The sequence below is a fragment of the Galleria mellonella genome, unplaced genomic scaffold, assembly GCF_026898425.1.
Source record: "Galleria mellonella isolate WM207_F2 unplaced genomic scaffold, CSIRO_AGI_GalMel_v1 utg40, whole genome shotgun sequence".
NCBI lineage: Eukaryota > Metazoa > Arthropoda > Insecta > Lepidoptera > Pyralidae > Galleria > Galleria mellonella.
In genome coordinates this window covers 3461378-3479281 of record NW_026442094.1, presented here as the reverse complement: position 1 = coordinate 3479281, position 17904 = coordinate 3461378, and the positions used below count along the sequence as shown (strand labels likewise).

General features: G+C 31.5%; 1 protein-coding gene across 2 annotated transcripts in view; it reads left to right on the top strand.

Moving 5' to 3' along the window:
• The first annotated feature begins 1564 nt into the window (after positions 1-1564).
• Positions 1565-17904, top strand: part of LOC113520294 (protein trachealess) — a 226776-nt gene continuing 210436 nt past the window's right edge. The window contains exon 1 of one of the 2 annotated variants that reach the window (XM_052898025.1): positions 1565-1831. In XM_052898025.1, the coding sequence (XP_052753985.1) occupies positions 1680-1831 (152 nt within the window). In that variant the 5' untranslated portion in view covers positions 1565-1679. The remainder of the gene's footprint in view (positions 1832-17904) is intronic. The other variant, XM_052898024.1, reaches the window with a different exon arrangement.

The following is a 17904-nucleotide window of genomic DNA, read 5'->3' as shown; positions in this document are numbered from 1 at the left end:
GAGGCAAAATCTCTCCTAAGACTTAAGGACACGCAAGCATCATCGACATTTTATTTATTGCACTGAGTTTCTTTTTTATTATTATTTTTAATAATATCGAATGGAGGTAAATGTAATGAATTTCGCGACTGACTCTTGGCCATAACAGAATATCAGCGTTTTGCTCTTTTAAGGGCAAAGCAATAAACTGAGTTGTGACCATTTTGTGTTACTATGGCACACGCATGAAGGAAGGGAAAGAAAGGAAATTGTTAGTATATATATTTTGTTTTTTGTTATATATATATATATATATATATATATATATATATATATATATATATATATATATATATATATATATATATATTTATATATATATATATATAAACTTGGGATCTTTATGTTTTATACTAGCATTTTATAGGTCCTATTCATGACTTTTACGATTACCCATATTTTAAGATATCTATTGTCTCCTGGTTTCAAAACCAGTAGATTATATGTAAGAGTCTACTTGGAACAGCTTATCCGGATATACTGTTCCCAATATACTTACGCATACTTGCCAACGAATCACAGTTGCATTAATATGCACCTAATGGTGTTTCACAGATTTCGTTTCCTTACTGCACAATCTATACAGCGTGTCCGAAGATAGACCCATCTTATACAGTATATGCCTACTTATCAACATGTATCTAAAGCACCCATTATAAGTCTTGTCTGTTGTCTGGCTCCACTGTAGAAAAGTTTATCTCATTCTGCTTTATTATTTAAAAACTTTTTAGAATTCTTTAGACCTTGCAATTCTCTCCGTTCCTTTTGCTATTCTATTTTCGCATACTCCTCAAAGGCATTGTTAAAGACTTGACGCAAGTAGCACAAATAAGAACCTATCATTTTCGACTCTGACTCCCTTTCCCGCGAACTAATCAGTTTTTCATTACCTTTAATCCTAATTAAGTCCAAGGGCAAAAAAATACGTTTAAAAATATCATTTTTTAACACAACAAAAGTGATAAAATATCGTTTGTAAAAAAAAGATATAACAATATCTAAAGATTAAATGAAAAGTAAATATCTAAAGATTATTGGTGTTTGATTTGATGTCAAATAGCTAAAGTTTTTTATGCAACTTGATAGGGCAAGCAAAGTGACGGTCCATTTGATACAAAGTAGCTGGTGATATATAGCTCTCGTCTGAACAATATATCACCAGCATACACTGTATCTTCCAATTATAATTAAAGATTTTGTCTCACTAAAAAATCGTCATCAATTGTGACAAAATAACTATTTTGATTTAAAAACTAAACTATTTAACCAATTTTGATAAAATTTCTGTACGATTATTGTGTAAGTATGTACTTTTACATAAAAAAATAATTTTCCAAATCGCTTTAAAACTGACGGAGTTATGAGGAAATAAACATACAAAAAAAAAATACAAGCGAATTGAGAACCTTCTTCTGAAACATCGATTCAAAAATTAGATCATAATTATGTCAAATATTACAAGAGTGCCTGATTTTTTTGTTACTGAAAAATTAATTCTCACATTTATGAATTGAAAATAGTGTAAAATAGAAATGTGTACAATTAAAGGAAAATAATTTAATTAGAACTAAAAGTAAATATTGAACAATAAGTGAAATTTGAAAATGGGACAGTGAGTGTTGAGTGAACACAGTTCAAAAATGGAACATCCCGGTGGATTCGCGTCGTCCCATTGGGCGGCAATGCTGGGACACGGCATGCATGGTATGATGCAGCACGACTACAGTCATGCGCATGCGCATGCGTCGATGCCGATGGACCTGCATGTTCCTCAACCATTTCCTTACTACCGGTAAGTAATTTTGGACTTTATTATTTAAATGTGGATTCTTTTTATAATAATAGCAAAGTTTTTCTTAATATATTAATTTACACTGAATGTCATTGACAATGAATTAAAAGCTAAATACTGTACTCGTTTAATTTAATTAAGATTATTTAATATTATAATATGTTACTGGAATAAAGTGGATATAAAAAAACACATTAAGACTAAATTTATTTTTTTAACACAACAACATAGAACAAGGCTCATCTATCTTATTAGGGAGTGTAAAGATTGCTAAAACTAGATGGATGGATATAAAATAATGAGTTTAATTGATTGATTTATAAGAAATGATTATTTTTAATTCTTAATTAAATTCTTCTTCATAAAATATGCTATATTCTGAATAATATTAAAGAAATATTAATTACAATTGTAGATAAAGGTAAATAGGTAGAACTGGAAATAATTCCTTCTTTCATAGCATATTGCATATACGGGATATTAATTAAACTAATTACGCGTCATAATAGTCACTGTTGACCGAGCATACTGTAAAATAAGTCTGGTTTTCCACTTAATATTGTAACACTAAAAAGTGGATACGACCGATATGGTTAGTTATTAGTGCTGGATGCCGGCGGCGCGGGCGCAGCTTTTTGTGACCGCGTAAGGCAAAAGTCGGGGCGCATAGTCCACGGTTGTGACGCGCGAGGAATCACTGCTACATCCACTGTTCACTGTATTGATTTGGTGGATGACTTTTATAGGAAAAGAAATTACACTTATTGCTGATTCTTGCACTAGGAGATTCTAATAAATATTTGACTTCCAACGATCGCAGTTCCCTCCTATGGCTTATAATACCATATATACTTATAATAAATCTGTAGAGAGGTCAATTCTGTACATGAAATATATTTCCAAAATAACTATCAGGGGGTGATTAGTGATCGATACTGATGTCAAAAAAGCAATCAGTAAAATTTTTGTCTGTCTGTCTGTCTGTATGTTCGTTATAGAAACAAAAACTATTCGACGGATTTTAACGAAACTTGGTACAATTATTCTTCATACTTCTGGGCAGGTTATAATATACTTTTCATCACGCTACGATCAATAGGAGCAGAGCAGTGAAGGGGAATGTGTCTATTCCATCAAAACCACTGAATGGTGAGGAAGGACATAGGCTACTTATTTTACGAAAAACTACGGAAACGCGGACGAAGTCGCGGGGAACAGCTTGTATATAATATCTTTATAGTTAAGAATATTAAATATTAGCAAATAAAAATCCTTACAATCGTTATAGTTATTTTTTTATGTTAATGCCTCGTCATTGTTATAACTTATAAGTAATACGTTATAACAATGACGAGGCATTAACAAAGTAAGTATTAATAAAGTAAGTATTAATAAAGATACATGATAATTGTTTAGGAGGGAATGGGAATTAATGAATAATAGGTAATTATAATCGATTACTTAATATATATGTAGTATTATAAATAGATAAGGATCTTTGTCCAATGTATTTGTTATTTATATTTGTTTTGCATGAAAGCAAAAAAAAAAAATCTCAATCTTACAACCTATAAATCTTATAAACTTGAAACTGATAAGAAGTTTGTGTATTAATCATCCGGATTTAATATTGTACATTCCCTCAACAGAGAAAACTCTGGATTTAAAATTTTAAAATTGGATTGAATAAAGTGGACACCGATCAGATTGTGAAAGTGAAATTGAACAATTCACCGAAATGTAATATTACACACAAGATAAATTCGCCGCAAAAGAAATCGATTCAATCATCGATATTGAATCGACATTGTGGACAGATCACTGTCATTGTATGTCGCCATTGCCGGCCGCCGCTAATGTCCTCTTACACTATAATCTGTGCGCATACGCAGTCCAAAATTATAATGCGAAATGGCGGCAACCATGTCATTTCGAATACTCAGATGGTCACCGATCATTCGGAGGAACCCTAATTACATACTTATGATATTAATGTGGTTTCCGATTTAGTATCGATTTCCTTCGTCCTGTTCGACCTTAAATCGATGAATCTGTACATAATTACGATTATGGCATTGAGATGTGTAATTACATGGAGATGCTGAGGCGTTCGGATCAATTCGTAGATTTATGACCCATCTAAGAGATATTTATTATCTTCTATAAAGTGTCTATGTAAGAGTGATTCATGCAGTAAATAAATGTAGGAAATAGAGTCCTGCGTATTTTAAATAAATGTATTGAATTGAATTCGTATGTCTCTCTGTTAAAAATATCCCTACAAGGACCAAAGCAAACTATAGTTGTTATTTGTCATATATAAGATTTTAGGGAATAAGAAATAGATCAGAGAATGTATCTAAACTTTATATATAATATAGTATAGTTAAATGATAATATATATAAATATATTTAAAGTAATATGCTAATAAAATTAATTAAAAGAGTATAACAAGCTCTCCGCTATGGGAGCAATGCTCGAAGGTACGCTAAGTGCCACCAACAAAAACCGATCTCGTTTTAAATGACGGCTGAATTTGGATTGTCGATTTTGGGGCATCATTATCTTCTGGTGTCGATTGCAACATGTCTAAAAACTATTTCGTGTCCAAATTTCCTGTTTGTCATCAATAATTAATGTAATACACTCGCGACTCGCGGCATAGTCCTCTCGCCAGAATCCAACGGGAATAAATTTCGTCAGTTATCAGAAAAACAAATCGATCGAGCTTGTTTGGTCACCTCATTATGTTTCACCTCTTTTTTTAATGCTCCAGTTTGGCATATATTTGAATTTATTACTAGTTTGTTCACTTTTCTGAAATAATACCAGCAAGAGATTTTGTACTAAACATTTCTGCATTTTTATTTGTAACAAAATTAGAATAGAGGTACGGTGTATCCAATTTTATTGTTAATCAGTTGTGTTCGGGTTGAAGGGTCAGATATGATGCTATTATGAATATTGCTATTCCATGTTGTATGAAAAATAATATTTTCTCTATTATATATGTGTTATAAAACAAATATGTGCAACTAGCCCTCAAGGTAGCCATCTTAACCCCTGTTAAGGAACGTATAGTGGAAATGTGTCACACGATTGATTTCATAGTAAAAATACATTGCATCTATTATCCATGGCATTCACGATATTCATGGTCACGTGATGCTATTTCTGACGGTTGAAGTAAACTTAAGTTTGCCCTTCCTTTCCCGTGGTTGTCAGCTGCGTGGTCCCAGAATGAAATGAGCTACTCTTTTTTTTCGTGGGTGTTGTAAAAGGCGATTAAGAGAACTTAATGGTAGACGAATGGGCAGCAGTGCCACCCTTAAAATATCACCAAAGTCTGCACTTGCCAATCCGCCTGTAACGCGTGCCGACTATTTTTTTTATACAACTTAGAATAGCAAACAAGCTGACGGCCCATCTGATGGAAAGTGGTAACCGTCGCCTATAGACATGAGCAGTACTATGGGCAGAACAGAGTATACTGTTTCGCCTATGAAACCCCCCATGCGTTGCCATTCCTGAGGACTCAGGTATTATTCCTCTGTACCCTGTAAATTCACGCCATATCCTACCCTTCAAACCGAAACACAGCCATGCAATAACTAATATTAATAGCAAAACCCCCTAATAGGGAGATCTATGTCCAGTAGTGGACAGTTAACGGCTGTTATAATGATGACGATGATGAAACTTATGTTTATCATTTTTGAATACCCACTCGGAATGAAATTTTACCTAAGAAGAACGGATAAGAAACACAGCTGTTTTTTTTTCAAAAAAGCTGAATTATGTAAATTTGAAATACAAATGTAAAGTTGTTATGCTTCTAAAGTTTATAAAGACTGTCATGTGCAGCTTGGTGTTAGAAACACAAAACAGAGGTACCGGTATGTGAACAACTTTTGTACATAGTCTGGCAATATGTTGTTTATCGTGAGGCAGAAAAATCTAGGTATATTAGTAGTATTGTATAGTATTGTATTGTACATAATGTATATTGGACACATTAAAGGATTTATTATACAATGGCGGACTTATCCCATAAAGGGATCTTTTACAGTCAACCTTTGAGAAGCTGTAAGAAAACTATAGAATGTACAAGGGTAAAAACCGTACAGCTAAAGATAAACTAAATAATATGTAGTAAAAATTGAACATATTTATAATATAATAAAGAATAACTGTATCCACCTAATACCTTTATAAATAATAAAATAACATTAATACATAAATAAATAATAATAAACCTACAATCCTAGTATAGTACATCCATAAATTAAATTGGCTACATTTTTATTCATTTTTTGGTTACTTGACTGCTTTTTTATTCTTTAAAATATCGTTATCAAGTAAAGATTGTTAAATACAAATATGTAACAAAGAGCCCGTACAATAAACCATGGGCCATTAATTTGTTTCCTGTTCTCATATATACAATAATATCCATCGTATTGAAACGTTTAACCGATGAACACAAACCTTAAAAGGGCTTCAAGGAGTTACAGGCATCATAAATCGAAGGGGCAATCAAAAAAGCTTACTATTCTGAATTGCCTCTTAATTCCTCTTGCAGTGTACTCATCGTAAATACTTCACAATTAGTCAGGCAAAGTCGGACTTTATTTATAGAAAAAAGCTCTCAACTCTAAGATATGAGACGATTTTCTTTCCAAATGAGGGTTTGTATATGAGTGGATGCCGATTTTACCTTTTTAAAGGCATTTAACTCGAAGTCGTCGGTATAAAACATAATTGGTCAAGATAAAGGATTGTTTTATATTTTATCTACATGATACGAAGAAAAAAGCAATAATTTTTTTTGAGAATTATATACTAATCATAACATCTATTCATATAAAATTAAATTATATGTTTTAAATGTAGAGTGACAAAGCGCAAGACAAACATTACATTTACTTAGGAATCAAAATAAGTATCGATATTTAATTCAAAGTTATTTATTTATTTAATACTTTATTGCACCAATATTACAGGACTTGTTAAAGAATTTATTAGTGAATTTACTAGTAAGTTATCTATTAGTTTATCTATTAACAGGGCGTCCTCATAAAACTGTGGCGTTTGAGGGAAGTTTCCGCTACCAAGCTACGAAATGCTGGAATAATATACCACCCCCAATAAGATTGTCTAATAGTAAACACATTTTTAAAAAAAAACTTAAAATCTTTTTAATTAATAAACAAAAAATTGGAATACCCAATAGGTACGTTATTTATTGCCTGAATATCTGAATGTGACAGAAAGTGATCTTTTCATCTAATGGTATCTGTTATTTATTTATTTATGTAGAATATAATGTCAAATATAATGGACACATTTTATTTATTTATATGTGTATGTGTGTGTGTGTGTATATATATGTATGTGTATGTATGTATGTGTATGTGTGTGTGTATATGTATGTATGTGTATATATATATATAAATATATGTGTGTGTATTGTATGTGTGTGTATATGTGTATGTTGTAAATTTTTAATGAAAAGTTTCGTGACTCTTGGCCACAGCAGAATATCAGTGTTTTGCTCTTTTAAGGGCAAAGCAATAAACTGAGCTGTGACCATTTTGTGTTACTATGGCACACGCATGAAGGAATGTTAACAAAGGAGATTGTTAGATTATGTATTTTGTTTTTGTATTTTTGTTTTTTTATTTGTGCTTTTTTTATTTTTATTCTTTTGTCTCTTTTGCTGTGTATTACGTGTATGTTTTTTTTTTTTTTTTATTGTAATTTTTGCTGTAAGTAATGCAAATAAATTGTCTATCTATCTATCTATCTATCTATCTATTATGTATGTATATATATATATATATATATATATATATATATATATATATATATATATATATATATAAATATATATATATATATATATATATATATATATATATATATATATATATATATATATATATATATATATATATATATATATATATATATATATATATATATATATAAACTTGTTAAAATATATATTATATATCACATTTAATGTTAATTTTGTAGGGGTAATATTTTTTTTTTTTTGGATCAAATATCACATTTTATCTATGCCTTATTTTCTTTTGAGATGCATGTTAACGCAGGAGAAATAGAATTGTATTATTATTAAATATATTGCTTTATTATTGTTTCGAATATTTGTAGGTATTAAGAATGAATGTGGATAGCTATAAGGACAGAGGAAGGTCTAAAAAGACATGAATGAACTGTGTGGAAGACGATAAGGCCAGAATGGGAATGAATGAGGAAATGACCGCGTATAGAGAAGAATGGAAGAGAAAAACATATTACGCCGACCCCAAATAAAAATTGGTATAAGGGTAGGAAGATGATGATTGTTAGGAACATTTGTTGTTATAGAAGTTTAGAAAAACTGAATTTTCTTTTTTTATACATTACTTAAAATGGCAAACAAGCCACCTGATGGAAAGTGATAACAGTCGCCTATAGACATGAGCAGTACCACGGGCATAGCAGAGTATATCGTTTCGCACATGATACCCCCCATGCGTTGCCATTCCTGAGGACTTGGGTGTTATTCCTTTGTACACCATACTTCGAACCGGGTAGTCGTTTTAGTTATAGTTAGATGTAGGAATTGCACTCCTGGTTCACACTTCGAACTTTAAGTTTTATTAGTTTTAACAAAATTTAGTTTTTTTTGAGTCCTCCGGTTATCGTCCTCGTAATTATCCCGTAAATTCCCATATCCCACTCTTTAAACTGAAACAAAATTGAATATGAATTTCATAGGTTTTATTTTCAATAATGTCGCATCATAATTTGTAGAAACCAGTTCGAACTGAGAATTCAACTGATGGACTTACAGCACTATTGTTAACTGTTATTTACTGAGCCTTCAGATCTTGTTTATATCTGTTTACGAACAGAGCAATTTGTGACTTTGTTGCAGTTAACAAGTCACGCCTGTGTTTGATACACAGATGAAGCATGTTCTTGGGGAGAAGGGATTGTTAGTATAAGGGATAAGTAGCTTCATTGCTAGCAATATATCCTATCAGGTCGACCTTCCCTATGGTCCTCCCTGGAAAACATCGTTGTTATTTTTTGTCGAATTCGTCATTCTGGATCTTGACATAATAGCTAGTTCAATAGAAATTTCTAACCCACATATAGCTTCTAATATAAAGAGCTCTTATCATTCTAAATATAGGTGGATACTATCCAAGAAACAGTCGTTCTATGTGGGTGTATTCATGTGCGCACTATAATTGCCCTATAGAAATTAATTTTATGCACTACACTAATCGCCATCTTGTCTTACCTACGGATTGCCACTGAATTGTGGGAACTGTTAAAGATAGAGATAATTTGCCATTCAAATTGTGTTCAATCGGAAATCTTTATAGTTCCGTTAATTTGGTAGTGGGTGTATTTATATCCTTGAATAACGTAGACCAATGGTGGGCAAGTTGCTTTGCTTAAATGAGGTCTCGGGTTTGATGCCCGGTTGGGTCAATTTAGGAAACGATCTTTTCTGTATTTATACTAGCTCGAGTCTGAGTTTTGGGTTGTACTTTCATATAGTCGTGGCCTGGTGCCTCATAAGAGAGGATTATCCTAGCTTAAGAATCAGGCTATTGGTGTGATGATATAGCATTTATATCACCATCATCATATTAGTCGTTACCTGTCCACTGCTGAATATAAGCCTCCGCCATAAGGGGTTGCCCCTTATGTTATATTTTTTTGTCATTTAAAATGGATATTAGGTATATCTATATACACGCAAAAACGGTATATCTTCTAGTCAGTGAGATAATATTAGGGGAGGAACCCTTATCCAGCAGTGGGATGATAATTGATCTTATGGTATATTTTTAAAGTGTGTTTGTTTATTTGTTTGTTACCTCTTAGCACCTTGATAGCTTAATGAGATATTAAAAATTTTTGTATACACGTATTATATAGAACGGGGAGGGGTTTTCGTTACTCCGTGATATCTGGTACTTCCTTCTCAATGAACATAATATTCTGGTCACGTGCACGAAGTCACGGGTAAAAGCTAGTAATATTATAAATGCGAAAACTACGTTTGCTTTTTAAGGCAAAAGGTAATACTTTTGCCTTAAAAACTCAAGAATTGTCATGAAATTTGGGATGCATATAATATTTGGCATGAAGAATAACATGAGGTATTATTTTTTATCCAAGTCAAGTAACAGCTCATAAATTTACTAAAATAATAATCCAAAGCTGATAATGATGGCATAATTTGTGATTAATTATATGATTAATTTAATTATATTTATTTTCTGTTATGTTATTTACATGTTATGAAACGGACGTTAATAGTTCCAACATAGTCTCTTTGAGGCTAATGTAGTTATTATCGGTCCTAAAAGGAAAACTGTAAATTAAGGTTCCCTAATAAATATTTTTATTTTTGTCTAGATTAAGTGACAACATATTTATATATAATTATCTAAAGCTGATAATGATGGCATAATTAGTGATTTCATTATTTTGAACTTTTATTCAGAATCAACTATGCGTTTGTGCATATATTAATATACTTAATAATAAATTATGCACGTTTGCCACATGATTATTTATCACCAGACTTAGAACAACATATTTCCAATTCTACCAGGGGCTTAGACAGGCAAAATAAACCATTAAACCTAGGAACGTTACGTAATGAACCGCAAAAATGGTGATTATGCGGTCGCACATAGTTCTGCGAGTAGACGGGGGTGTGTTGACATTGCGGTTTTCTAGCCTCGTGAGCCCACCCATTTCCTAGTCGACTGTGATTAGCTTTATGAGAAAGGTAAATTAAGAAAAGCATTAAATTGCTGTAATATTGCTGATGTTAGAAAATTGCTTTAATTGATAATGAATTTGCAGATGTAGGCAAGCAAGATGTTTTTTTTATTCTCTAAATACCTACCCTAAAGGTATCCGTTTTGTATTATTATACATCATCATATCAGCTTTTAATTGTCCGCTGTTGAACATAAGCCTTTCCCATAAGGGGAGTTTTGCTAGTAGTTGCCACACTTAGCGGGCATATTGGCAACCGCAGTCAAGCTTTTAGAAATGTTTAAGAGGGACACTGCTGCCTATCCTTCTATCATTAAGCTCCCTTAGCCATCTCTTGGGAAGCCCATTAGGGAATTGTTATACCATCACATTTATAAGATCGTTTACATGTGTAATATAAAATGTAACTACTCAATATAAGTAATTTATAATATAGCCAGAAAAAAATGCAAGATCAACGTGAACATGTTGAGACCGTGATTGAAAATATTCTGATTTTAATGACAAATAATGTCCTAATTAGTAAAACGATAAATATATAGTATAAAGTCTAGTATCTATTTATTTATCTTTACGCGAAGTCCTTAGCGAAGCAGGTAAGAATCTATATCTTATGTGCATCTCTTGTTTATTGCATTTTAATAATTTGTTCTATGCACGCACGCCAGTACCGGAGACATTCGACTGCTGCTCCGGAAAGAACTCTAATAAATACAATAATTTGTATTCAGAACAAAAAATAATACTCTATAATAATACACTGTCCAATTAGTAGAATTAATACTGAGTGCTTACTACAAATATACCTACATTTAGTGTCCAATTAGTCGAATTAGTATTGTTTGTTGATTATTATCTGTAATACTGCGGACACTTTAATGGAAGTTGACAAATTGTTTCTGTTTGTTTATGAAAGCCGACAACTTGCGGCGGTGAATTTTAAGTGATTCGATCTATCGGATAATTGCTGTTTGCAATCGATAAAAACAATAATAACGATTCAGCCGCAAACGTATAAAGCTATCGATTCAATGTAGATAGTTGTTGGATAAGTGCGTATACGGTGGCATCCTGAACCTTATATATTGAAATTTCGTTTTTAATTTTTTGCGATTGCGATGCGATTACGTAATCGATTATCGATCGCCATGAATCGATTTTGGTAATTATTAATGCAAGTCACTTTAATGTTTATATACCTACATATGTAACGGCAAATTAATGAATATACTGTATTTTGACGTTACCGACAATTATTAATGAACTTAAGTTTTAAAAATAAAATCACTTTAATGTTATGATGATTAATTTTACTTTTAAAGCAAAATACATGTAGTAGAAATCGACACTATTCTACATTTAAATATCTGAAATCGCTTGTGTTTGGTTTATTTTCTCTAGTTGTAATTGTTTTATTCTGTAATTAAGCAATTACTTGTGTTAACTTTATTATTTACGAGTATATAAATGAACAGATAAAAAAATCGAGCAAAGAAATCTAAGTCCACATGTCAAAAAACTTTTTTATGAATACCATGATTTAAATTTCTTAACAAACTGAAAAATAATCTTGACGGTTAAATAGTTAAGGGAATTGTACTTTTTTTAAAAGGACTCGCTTTTATTTACTGTCCGATATACAGAACACTGAAATAAACTTTAGACTAATAATTGCTAAAGGTAATCGACGTAGCGACATTTCTTGAAAGGGCGAATAAAAACTGGAAATAAAAGAAATGCGCCAAAGGGATGCAGGGCAATTGAGCACAAATGAAAGGGCGCCGGACTGAAGACGGAATTAGGAAAACATTTGGAATAAAAAATACTGTGGAGTAGTCTAACTTCTATTATTTTTTTGGCAATATTTACTATATTTTTGAATTTGAATAAAATATACCACACTCATATACATATTCGTCACGCATCTCTCCCATGAGGGTAAGCAGAAACGACAAAAGAAACATTAGAAACGAATGAAATGACAAATGTTCCGATTGAAACAGTCCCCTGTTACTCTCTCCAGAGTAATCAATCTAATCATACACACTCACCGGTTACAAGTTCTATTCAACCGACTTCAATAAGAAAGAGTTTTTCAATTAGTTTTTCTTTTTATGTTTGTTACCTTATAATTCCGACATTTGCAAACCGATTTGGAATATTCTTTTTTTATCTGTAAAGATATACTTACAGATTAGCCTAGTAGACATTTTATTCCCAAAAATTTGGTCCTTCTTCAGCACGTCGCCTATTTGGACGATACACATACGTCAATCTAGGGCGGCATCTAATAATACCCATTCGTGTTTCTACCGTGAAGCAGTTGTGTTTGCATGGCTGTGTTTCAGTTTAAAGGGTGGGATATGGCATGAATTTACAGGGTACAGAGGAATAACACCTGAGTCCACAGGAAGGGTGAAACAGTATACTCTGTTATGTCTATGGTACTGCTCATGTCTATAGGCGACGGTTACCACTTTCCATCAGGTGGACCGTCAGCTTGTTTTCCATTCTAAGTTGTATAAAAAAATACCCTATTTGTTATATACAAGATATAGTTTTGGGTATGAATATTCACAATAATAAATAAGTATACTAAGAGGATTAGGTACTACGTTTTAAATATTAGGATTAAGTCTGTGTAAATATGGTAATAACCACGTTGTAATAGCTTTTATAAGGTACTTAATTATAACCTGTTATGTTTTATTAGTTATAACTTGTTAAATACCATTTAATAAATAAATTACTGTAATAACATTAATAAATTACTAAAGTAGACATTATTTTAAGCTGTTGATAAAAATGGCGTCAGATTTTTTTAAATATAATTTTTATTACAATTTATTTTTTGTGTATAATTTAATTATACGTTATAAATAAATTATTTTAATTTAATAGTTTGAATTGTGATAGGTAATACAGATGTTTGCTATTCATACAGTATAAATCTTTTTAAGCATAAAATACAGTAAAGTACTCTCCACTGTAAGCCCAGTTCACAATTGCAGAGACTGCAACGGCCCTCAACAAATGGGGTGTAAGAATTAAAAGGCGCTCAGCACCTCGGCTCTTCGCGCAACTAACGGCCGAGCCAGTCTGTCGACTCCTTTATTAGCTTGTCGTATTCATTATATTATAGCGCTCCGCTCCGTGCGAAATAGGGAAAATTTATTTCAAATTGTACACTAACTTATTTTTCAATTGTTTTGTGTAAATGAGGTCCCGGGTTCGATTCTCGGCTAGGGCAATTTACGAAATTAACTTTTTTGAACTTACACAGCGTTGACAGTTCTGGGTTGCACCTCTAAGATATTTGTTGCTTAGTTCTTTATAAGACAGCATACCTTACTTTGAAGATCGGGTAACTGTGGTGTAATGTGTTGCATTTAATAAGAAAAATTGGAGATTTTGATTAATATAAATGAAAGTTTATGGCCAGAAGGCTGTGTGGTTCGGGCATAGAATAGGCTACCTATTCCTTTTTCGTGGGTGTCGTAAAGATGAAGGGAGGGCGAGGGATGGACAGGAGCGTTCTCCCTCTTAAAACATCTCTAAAGTCTAACTGCGATTGTCAATTCGTATGCCAAGAGTGGCAACTACTAGCAAAACCTCCCAAGATGATATGATGATAATGATTAGATGTTTGGATATTTTTTACTGAATTACGCTTAAACGGTGAAAATATTCTGATGAAATTTTGTACACAGATAGATAACGCTACATATAAACAGATCTACTTTTATTCTACGCTGGTATAATGACGTATTCGATTTTGTTTTTTTTTGTCAGTGAAATTTAGAGCATATCTCTGCCTATAGATTAACTAAGGGCTGGACCTTCTTCATGCGACTATCATATAACCGTTGTTTATTAAATTTTAATAATACATAGATAATTAATAAATAAAATAATTCATAAATAATAATTTACTAATCTATAAATGAGAAAGTAAGTTTATTTGTTACTTCTTGGTATCGACTTACTAAGACGTTACTTAACTAATCACTATGAAATTTGATATACAAGTGATATAAATGGAGAAGGATATAGGCTACTTTTTATACAATCCTGGTTACGCAGACAAAGTCGAGGGGTAAAAGCTAGTCGGTTCATATATATTGAGATTTGTATATAAAATGCACTTATAAATCTTGTTAACACTTTTTTCTTGCATTATTTGTCCAACAATTAAATAAAAAACTACTTGTACAACATTATGACGCAAATAGATGTTTATGACTAAGGCGAATTATTATTATCTAGATATGTTTGTATATAAAAAATATTTAACGTAATATTTATTACAACTATAACATAAACAATAACGGTATTTAAAATTGAAGCGTTAAGATCGAAATTCGTGTGTACCATTAAATTTTAAGTCGGCAGATTAAACTGTAAGGAATATTCACGGTTTATTTATGTGTGCCATTACCAAGTACAAGGTGACGGTGACAAAAGTCACACTTTATTAAAGCCTATTTGTTTTATTGAATAAATAATTTTATTAGCTGGCGGTATAACTTATGATTTAGTTTTTGTGTACTACCAACAAATCGGTTAACTGTAGGGGTTCCGTAGAGCAGTAAGTTGGAATTTGTTATTTTTTGTTCATGAGAAACTCACAAATCTACGGAATATAATTTTTATTACAAATGTATCTATTAATGGTTTACCATGAATTTGTACTTAACTTCAATTAAATTACACATTTCGATATCGATAACAAAGCATTTCTAATTTAGCCCAACACTAGCTATTACAACACTGCTTTGCCTGACATTATTTTTCTGATTTGTTTCAAATTATGTTATTGCTGAGACAAATAGACGTGAAACGTAACGTATCTAATTTTGTTTTATAATTAAATATACTAGTAGGAAATGAAATATGTGTTTGCAATCTGTATACTAGTCATTGCTTCCTTATTAATAACACAGTGTAAAGAATTATTAATAAACTAAGCTAAAAAATTGCCATTAATTAGTAAATGAGTTTATGTGTTAGTTACCAGGAACCCTAGAAGATAGCTTGATGGGTCAAGCATTTTTATTTAAACTAACATTTTTAATGTACAATAAACAATTTCATATTATGTTGAATGTATTTTCTAACCGTGTGCTCCCAGCATAGAATTAGCCACCACAGTTAACGGCTGATATGATAATTTTATGTCACATTCTATTACCCATGTTTATATGTAAAACTATTAAATGTTTTTGTACTTTTGTCTATTTGTTGTCATACTTCTATAAATAACTATAACATGTGCGTCATTCAAGTACATAAACCTCATTAAATTCACACTCTACCGCTATGATATAAAATGTTACAATTGCCGCGAACATAACATTCCACAGATAAAATAAATTCACAGTGTTGCCAGGTATCGGCAGAAAAAAAAAACTGTATGAATGCTCAACGAATAAAATGAATAGCGCTCTCCAGTATTACCAGTTATGAAGCTTCTAGAAAAAGTAATCTTTTTTTTAAACATTCCCCCAATATCCTATGATAAAGATACCAATTCTACCAATTAAATTACCATTAAAACCACATAAAGCACTCTAACGACGCCACTTAGTAATATCAGTGGGTATACTTTATTTGAAATGCAACCGAATCGAATTGTAGACAAGAATAAAACAATAAGTTACTTAATTAAATCAATAATCCACTTCCATAAATTATACAAAGTGTCAAGTATCAAGAGATAAAGGCTACCCCATTCACAAATTATTTGGAATTATACAAAAAAAAAAAAAAAAAAACTGTAGGATGATTAATCGGCGCCAATCGCATGATGACGCTAATTTGTTATGCATAAATTTGTATTGTAAATCAGCCATTTTATAGTTGGAAACATATAAAGTTAAATACAAAGTAGTTTTAAGATTTTTTTTATATACTTAGATATGGAACTTGAACTATGAATACGCTTTTGGTTCGCTATAAGAGCACTTTTTAAATGAAAATTATGTAAAAGATTGTTAGCAAAACAAACAAATAATAGAAAAATGGAAACTACGGATGAATATAAAATTAATAATATTTGAAATACTAATTCTATATCATTATTAACATTATAAATGTGAAAGTGAGTCTGTTTGATACATCTTAACACCTTAATGGCTTAACCAATTCCAATGAAACTTGGTATACAGGTATAATATGGGACGAAGAAGGACATATATCTATCCATTTATAAATCAGGCTACGTTTTACTTCGGTTAGTGAAAACATCGGTGTCACATAAACGAAGTCGCGGGTAAAAGCTAGTTTGATATATATTTAAAATAGAATTTGTTTATTACCTCCTAGCGTTTAAACTGTTTAATCAATAATTATGAATTTTGATATACACGTATTATATGGGATGGAGAAGAATATATCTCAATCAAGCGAGCAAAACCGCGGATAATAGCTAGTACGATGGTATATATATGTATATATATTATCTAAACAAAATTCTCACTCTAAACAATAATAAAACAACTCTTTACATTGGGCTTTACAATAGGTACACGCAGAGACCACCTGTCTGTTACGCCACAAAAGGCATGCCAATAAAGTACTAAATCTGTAATGGTAAACGTTCATTCGCTTACAATAGAAATAGCACTCATCTTAGGCGGATACGTTTGACGATTCGTCCACTAGAGGCTGCTCTTGTTAAGAATTGAACTTCTCCAAAACAAACATGTCAAGTCAAATTCTTGTCATAGTATGTTTAATATACTTAGTAATATATTTTTTTAATACTACAACGTTATATACGCTAGCAGGCACCAGTGAGGGATGATAGGTGAGAATGAAAAGGCAGGTCAGTTAGCCTATCGTGATGAATACACTTGGAATTGAGCACGATGGTCTCCAGGGGAAACCATGTGGAGGTCGACCTGATAGCGTATATTGCTAACAATAGAACTGGTAGTCCTACTGTTAGCAATGTTAGTGGTAGCTATCAAAAGATTAATTTTAAATAATGACAAAATAATTAGTATTTGTTTTTGACAACATTAATGCGGAACTCTAAATTATACGTCAATTTTCAATATTTCGCAATGATTTTATTTGAAAAATACTATAATACTGAACCAAAATGTTAATAGAGAATATATATAATCTTTTATTTTTTTTTAAACTTTATTGATAAAACTATCACTGATTTTTTTATTTAGATTGTAAAAAGTTCGGGAAGAATAAAATTAATAATTACAATTTTTTATGCTAAAGTTTCATCATT